Raw genomic sequence first — 8058 nt, 5'->3', positions numbered from 1 at the left:
CTGAATGACCAGTGTAGACACTTGAGAGATGATGGAGCCAGGTGCTGTGGGCAGGGACAGTGAGTGACCACTAGTTACCTTCAGTCTGAAAATACAGATCGTGAGAGGCTGTGATGAGAAGTGAGGGCTCCCTGTTCAAGTCCCTAGACCAATGATCTCCTCTCAGCAAGTCAAGGAGAATAAAGTAGAAAGGAAACTTCTTGCTCCCAAATAGGATTTAAGGTCAGTTGAAGGGGGCTCACTGATATGGTTTAAGGTCAATTGATGCGTCATAAACTGGCCTCCACCCCATGCAGCCCACACATACATGGACACAAATCCCTGCTCAGTCCCACGGCCAGGGACTGAATGCTGAATGCGGGGCACAATGGGGTGAGATTGAGTCCAGAAGGCAATTGTCAAAGTTTCGAGCCATCTCCACCCCATTCCACCCACTCTGGCCCCACCCCCATGAATCTCTGCAGAGCGCCTGACTTTGCGCCTGTAGTGCCTGGCTTTGCAAGCCTGACTTGACAGCCCCTGACTGTGCACCAAGACATGACCCAGCAGACACCAAAAGACCCCGGTAGGCCATTGCCCTCAGAACGTTACAGCATAAGGGAGAAGCCGATCCCAATGACAGGTTATAAGGTTTTTTCTTTTTGTTTTAATAAATCATTTTATTGGGGGCTCTTACAATGTTTATAACAATCCATACATCAATTGTATCAAGCACATCTGTGCATATGGTACCATCATTTCCAAAACATTTTCTTTTCTTTTTTTTTAAGTCATTTTATTGGACGCTCGTACAACTCATCACAATCCATATATACATCCATTGTATAAAGCACATTTGTACATTTGTTGCCATCATCATTCTCAAAACACCTGCTTTCTACTTGAGCCCTTGGTATCAGCTCCTCATTTTCCCTCCCTCCCTTCCCTCCTCCCTCATTATTACTATTTTGTCATGTCTTACACTGTCTGACTTCTCCCTTCACCCACTTTTCTGTTGTCTGTCCCCCAGGGAGGGGGTTATATGTAGATCCTTGTAATTAGTTACCTCTTTCTACCCCACCTTCCCTCTACCCTCCAGGTATCGCCACTCTCACCTCTGGACCTAAAGGGTTCATCTGTCCTGGATTCCCTATATTTCCAGTTTCTATCTGAGCCAGTGTGCATCCTCTGGTCTAGCCAGATTTATAAGGTAGAATTGGGATCATGATAGTAGGAGGGGTGGAGCATTAAACAACTAGAGGAAAGTTGTATGCTTCAATGGTGCTAGAATGCACCCTGACTGGCTCATCTCCTCCCTGAGACCCTTCTGTAAGGGGAGGTCCAGTTGCCTACAGATGGGCTTTGGTTCCCAACTACTCACTCCCCCTCATTCACGATGATATGATTTTTTGTTCTTTGATGCCTGATACCTGATCCCATTGACACCTCATGATCACACAGGCTGGTGTGCTTCTTCCATGTGGGTTTTGTTGCTTCTGAGCTAGATGGCTGCTTGTTTATCTTCAAGTCTTTAAGACCCCAGACACTATCTCTTTTGAGAGCCGGGCACCATCGGCTTTCTTCACCACATTTGCTTATGCACCCGCTTTGTCTTCAGCGATCGTGTTGGGAAGGTGAGCATCATGGAATGCCAGTTTAGCAGAACAAAGTGAACGATTTCAGCTCTCCAGCATCAGCTTCTTTAACAAATAAGAAGAGAGTTTTGTCCATGATGGCACAAGGGACTCTGTGAACTGCACGTGGATTCCTTGGGTACAGCATGCTCCTCAAGCTGTGTGCAGCTGTTGTGTGGCGGATGTTATTGTTACTGCCATGGGTTGACCCGAGTGAGGGTGAGACACTTTCAAGAGAAGACGGAGCAGATCCTGCAGCATCCCTGCAAGACCCCAAGTGACAATCTACTTTCAAGCTACCTGGGACATGGGTCAAAGAACTATTTCTAGGAGTGAAATGAGCTGCTGCCAGAACCCCAAAAGACCTGGCAGGTGTCAACCTTCCACTTTGTTGCAGAGGTACAAGATGTGGCAATGAGTTTTGGGGCCCAGAAGGGATGTCTCAACTTGCCCCTGACCACTAGACCCCTAAAACTCCACTAAAGTCTCTGCCCCCAAGTCTTTCAAGTATTTCTCCCTAACTCTGAGGTACCTATTTTGCACTAAGGTTTCCAGCATCCTGATGATCAACAATCTTATTCATCTGCTCTGACAACCAGATCCCGTCCAGCACCACAGGGTTGCTGCCTGAATAGTTAGAAGACACTCCCAGTAGCCACAGTCTCTCCAGAGGCCAGACTAGAGAATTAAATGGAGACGGTGCACACACCGCTCCGCATCTCTTACCAGGCTCTGGGCTGCCTCCTGGGGACACTGGGGGCTCCTTCTGGGTGTCCTGACCTTCCTTGGGCCTTCTATTGACTTCTTCGCCTGAAAGCGACCATCTCTGCGTGGGCAGCTGGATGGCGACAATGTGGTTGGGGAAGGAACAGGACAGGACAGGGAATCACAGCGGGGGCAGCCCACGGTGCAGGGAGCCCACAGTGTGGAGGGGTGCCAGGGGGCACCCAGGTGCAGACACATGTCCCGAACCCGCTGGAGCCCTCCGCATAGCTTCACGTGTAAACCAAGAACCAAACACACTGCCATCGGAGTTGATTTGGACTCACAGTGACCCTCTAGGTCCAGTAACCACTCTGCCACAAAGACTGCAAAGGTTGCCCACCTGACATGAGGCTCTAGCCTGGAAAAGAGGACCGGAAGCACCGCCCAGAGGCAGCTTCTACCAAAGGGCAACTCCTGGGGACCCCTCCCCAGACCTGGGGCGATGTGGGAGAGGGGAAGCCCCAGCGTCCCACTCTGCGGTAGGCAAGGCCTGGTAGCCTGGGGAAATTGGGCGGAAGTTTCCGCAGCAGCCAGCTAGGGGCGCGGCCCGTGTGGAGACAGAGGAGCATGGAAGAATGAGAGGCCTGGGACTGAGTGGGGGCGGGGGTGGGGGGGCAGAAGACGTCTGACTTCTCCTTGGGCTATTTCACAGCGAGGTGCCAACCCCCATGCCCAGCCCCCACCCCCATCCAGCAGTCTGCTCGGGCCACCCCTCTCTCCCACCCAGTCCGGTCTGCCTCTCCCCCACCACCCCACCGCCACCTCCAACCTTCCAGGCGCCCCTGCCCCCACCCGCTGCAAGGTCCCCCTAATTCCTTTCCAAGGAGACTGCTGGATTGGCCCTCGGCCTAAGTCCCTTCCCCTTTCACCCCCTCCCGCCCCCTGCACTCTTTCCCGGCCCTCCGCACCCCCCCCCCGCCCCTCCCGCCCCCCACTGGGAGCGCATCCCCCTGCCCTAGACTGGCCCATCCGCGGGGCCGCAGTGCCGCCCAGTGGTGGCGCGGACCGGGCGCATCTGCGGGGCGGGAGGGGATTATAAAGTGGGCGGCCCCGCCCGCGGTCCCCTCCCTCTGGCCCACTCGGCGCCGAGTCTCCGGTGCTCAGGACCAGGACCCTCCTCGGGACGCGTCCTGCGAGGGCGTCCGGCCGCCGTGTTCCGGCTCAGGTAAGCCCCACGGGCGCCAGGTGCCCAGGCGCCGGGGAGAAGGTGCGGGCGCGCTGCGCTGCCGTCGGGGAGCTGCGGCACGATTCCGGGGCTCCCAGGCTTGTGCAGCCACTTTGCCTTTAGAATCTCGGGCCGTGGAGAGGGGACAGGGTCCTGGGGAGAGAGGGTCTCAGCCCTCTGGTACTCCGGGGAGGGTTTCCCTAGGTGAAGGCCCACCACAGGGCCCGGATGTGATACCGACCACCCCCCTCCTTTCCAGGGGCTCGGCAGGCCACACCCGACTCTGCGACCCACTATGCGCTAGCCCAAAACTACTCCTCGCCCACGTCCCAGCAGTTAGTTCAAGTTAATGTTCATGGGCGCTGGCTAGCTGCCCACCCTCCTTGGCCTCTTCTGGGGCCGAGCTGATCTGGGCTGCATTAGGGGCCTTGCTCTCTGTTCCTGAGCACGGTGCTGAGACACTCCACAGTGCTCTCTGCCTGCCGCCTCTCCGGACACCAAACGCCCCAGCAAAGCTCAGCTTCTATAGTCATATGCACAAGTTCTGGGTGTTTGATTGTGGTCTCGCTCGGGCTTAGGGAGACATCTTCTAAGTCACCCACCCCGACTCCACTTGGACTTGGAAGCAGACTCACAGCTTCCAACTGGTGCTGGCCCAGGTCCCTGGAGCACCAGAGCAGGGTGTTTCCTTCTGCTTCTTGGAGGAGGGGTGGCTGGGAATGAGCTCCTGGAGGGACTGGCCTCCCTGGCACTCTGTGGGCAGTGCCCCAAGGGATGGGATGGGGTGACACTCTCACATCCCCTTCCTGAAGAGAGCCTACTCACCCACCATCCCTCCAATGCTGGACCAGGTAGTTCTCTGCCCAAGGAGAAACTGAGGCTGGAGGGGAAGGTTGGGGGGTGGGGAGGATTCGAATAACAGGCCTAACGAGGGGATCCAGCCGGTCTTGGACTCGTCAGGGGACAGTAGCTGAGTCCCATAGCCCCACACCCTCATGTTCTGTCTGGGAGCCCCGATTGCAGAAACTGCCATTACGGAGGGAGAAGAGTGAAGCTTTCTATTCCCATGAAGGGTTAAGCCTGGAAACCCACAGGAACAGTTGTGTTTCCTGAGCAGGGTAGAAGCATCACACATCCAAACAGGAGTACGGAGCCCTCAGGGGCTTGGGCCCTGAGCCAAGTACTCACCTGGGGAACCCCTTGGTCCTGTGAGGGAAGGGAATGGATCCCCATGCCACACATACACCCCAAAGATCATAGGTCACGTCTCTCTGAATGACCCCAAGGCAAGGATCTGTATCTCTATCTCTATCTTTCTCTCTCTCTCTCTCTCTCCCCCCCCCCCCTTCCACTAACAGCTATGGAACGGCAGCCATCTTACTTTTTTTTCCTTTTAAGCATGGGTGCGTCCAAAACCAGGCTTTATTTCTCTGCAGGAGGAGCACTGGGCTCTCCAAGGGAAGGAATTGTGTTGGGCGTGAGTGAAAGGGGGGGCAGGGTAGGATAGGCGAGCGAGTCCTCCCTGCTCCCTGGCAGAGGTGACACCAAGTCTCCCTGGGCAAGGCTGAAAGGACTGGGCACCCACCTGGGCCGTGGACTAGGGATCCAGGTGTGTCCTCTCTAAGGGGCGCCCTTTTCTGAGTGACCCTGTCCCCACACTCCACGTCCTAGGGTCCGCAGGTGGGCTTCTCCAGACTTGGACAGTTGTCGGGGCGTCCACAGCTCATGCCTCTTGGTGTCCTCAGGCTGAGGTGTGTGCTGCATGCCCTGTATGACACAGAACAGGACGCTCGCATGTCGGGGAATTCCAACCCTCCTCTGCGGAGCTCTGTCCACTCATGCTGAGAGCACAGGGCACTCTGTGGTAAAGGAGCCCCACTATGGACTCCTGCCAGGAGGGGGGGTGGAGCATTGCAAGCCCGGGGAGCAGGGCGGGCCTCGGAGCCAGCGCCTGGTGGAAAGTGGACAGCATGTCTGCGGGGCCACTGAGCCGAGCCAGCCGCTCACCGAGCCCCGATCGAGGGTGAGGCCATCAGTTCCCATCTGAAGAGTGAAATCAGACTTAAAACTCCACCTTATTACCTAACAGGACGTCCTGCCGGCGCCTCCAGAAACACGTGCCTTGTTAATGGCCGCAAAGCAATGTTGGGGAAATGGAGCGCACGGTTATTTTAAGAGAAAAAACACGAAGTTGGGTCCTTCCTTTTAAGCGTACTCCTTTAAGTCACCTCCTCCTATGGCCCCGTTTACATTTCATGCGAAGCCAAGGAGGGACCCCTAGTGTGGGACCCACTGAACCACAAACCAGGGTGACGAGTTGCTCATCCAAAAGGAGGGCGTGGAAGGAACCGCAAAAGGGGCCTGGTACCCTCCCTGACGCATCAGCCTGCATCTGTGCACTCTGAGCACACCTGTGGCCCTGGGTCAGCCTCCGGAGGCAGGTGGCACTGCATGGAATGTGTGCATGTGAGGGCCCGTCCAGCTCGGAAGAGGCCCTGGCTTTAGGAAAGCAGCTCTGGGACGAAGGCCTCAAGCACGGAGCTGCCCCGCTGCTTGAGAACTGGGGTCCTTCGCTGGCCCGCCCCTCACTTCCCAGAGGGCAGAGGGGCTGAGTCTTTCTCCCAAATGGACCAAAGTGTCTTCATTTTCTTATTTTGCCAGTTATGTAGATGGGATAGAGTGGCTTGTTCATGGTTTATTCTTTGGGTTTTAGAACAGTTAAGTTTTTTGTCTAATGATTACGGTACTGACCTTTTTTTTTCGGGGAGGGATATTTGTCTGGTTGTGATTTCACCCAGGTTCCTAACGGGGGTGCTCGTTCTTTGTGGATTTTGAAGAGCTTTTTAAACCTTACGAGGGCCAATTCTCGACTCATGTTGTGACTGGTGTTCATTGTGAGAGCGTGGGCATCCAGACATCTGCTAGGAAAGAGCATCCTGTCCCATGCCGAGGGTAGCTGCAAACAAAAACCCCCCATTCAAAGGGTTGACAAAAATAGCTCTAACAATGGCCTTAAATACACCACTGGTCGAGAAAATGGCGCCCGGCGTTTCTTTCACTCTCCACGCGAGGCCGAGTCAGCTCTGCCGCAAGCCACAGCCACAGGTGTGCCGCAAGCCACAGGTGTGCCGGGTCAGACCGCCCAGCCTGGGTTCACCCACGCCCCTGCCTCAATTCGCCGACACTGCACAGGGTATGTGTACTGGGCCTCAGTCTCCTCGTCTGTACAATGTGTATGAGGATCCTCTCTACCTTCCAAAGGCCACTGTGAGTGTTAAATGAATGGATGTAGGAATCGTGTCTGACGAAGAATAATACTAGAACATCTTTCATTGCCATTTTGTCCCTTCTGTTAAATCAGAAGGAGGCGTAGTGGTTATGCTTTGGGCTGCTGACCTCAAGGACAATAGTTCAAGGCACCGGCCAGCTCCGAGGGAGAAAGACCATGCTTTCTACTCCTGTAAGGAGTTAGAGTCTTGGAAACCCATGGAGGCAGTTCTACGCTGTCCTATAGGGTGGCCATGAGTCGGCATTGACTCGATGGCGGTGAGGAAGAGACTTTCTTCTGAGACATTTTGGTTCATGGTAGGGACGTAGATATTCAATTCTGTTAGGTGTAACATGTGAGGTCAAGGGCTGCCTATATTGTTAGTCACATGGTAAGCCTTTGCTCCCGCCCCCTTCTGCTCTTCAAAGCAACCACCCTCGTGTTTCCCAGATGCTTAGTGTATTTCTGCCAATTGCTGTGTGGTCTTTTCATGTAGTCCAGCACCCAAACCAAACTTGCTTAATGGCTGTAATTTTATCATATCATCTGCACTTGGTAGAACAAATGTGCTCTCAAATTTTTCATTTTTCTCAGAATGTTTTCCATTCTTCTGGGTAAATCATTCATTGCAACAAATTCCACCAGCAAATAAATGGCTTAGAAATCTGAATCAAAATTGCATTCAATTGTAGATTCGGTTAGAAATTATTTCCATTCTTAAAATTGTATTTCCCATCCACATGTAAAGTTCGTTTCTATAATTTATTCATCAGGAAAATTTCTAGGGTTTTCTTGTCCCCTCCTTTCATAAAATCTTCACATTCTTATTAAGTCTGTGCTTGGTTTTATACTGTTTTTCTTGCTGGTGTGAATGGTATCATTTTTATAACAGTTTTCATCAGTTGTTGCTAATCTGGATTTTTTTATATTTTTCCTCTAAGTGTTCACTGAATTCATTGCGTGTGTGAGTGTGTATGTTTTGTGTAGCTTCTCTTGTGGTTTTTAGTTAGACAGTTCACCTGTGACAAGGACACTTCTAAGAACAGTTCTTTTTCTTTCCCAGATTTATGTTTTTCTTTTACTTTTCCTGCCTTATTGCATTGGCTTCTAACACAACTATAAGAAAGTAAGATAAGCCCTCATGTCTTTTTTAATTTTGTTTTGCAACTCTAATGGGCATTCCTCTGATAAGGAGATGCTCTGAAGTAGTGGGCATTATTTCTATGTACATTTATATCATCTATGCA

General features: G+C 52.9%; 1 protein-coding gene across 3 annotated transcripts in view; it reads left to right on the top strand.

The window, feature by feature from the left end:
• The first annotated feature begins 3385 nt into the window (after positions 1–3385).
• Positions 3386–8058, top strand: part of COL6A2 (collagen type VI alpha 2 chain) — a 29108-nt gene continuing 24435 nt past the window's right edge. For 2 of the 3 annotated variants that reach the window (XM_075542186.1, XM_075542188.1), the window contains exon 1: positions 4368–4394. In XM_075542186.1, coding sequence (XP_075398301.1) covers positions 4383–4394 — 12 coding nt within the window. In that variant the 5' untranslated portion in view covers positions 4368–4382. Of the gene's footprint in view, positions 3544–4367; positions 4395–8058 lie in introns of those variants that run through there. The other variant, XM_075542187.1, reaches the window with a different exon arrangement.

The sequence above is a fragment of the Tenrec ecaudatus genome, chromosome 2, assembly GCF_050624435.1.
Source record: "Tenrec ecaudatus isolate mTenEca1 chromosome 2, mTenEca1.hap1, whole genome shotgun sequence".
Lineage (NCBI taxonomy): Eukaryota > Metazoa > Chordata > Mammalia > Afrosoricida > Tenrecidae > Tenrec > Tenrec ecaudatus.
The sequence above is the reverse complement of the archived record's forward strand: the minus strand, read 5'-3'. Positions and strand labels throughout refer to the sequence as shown.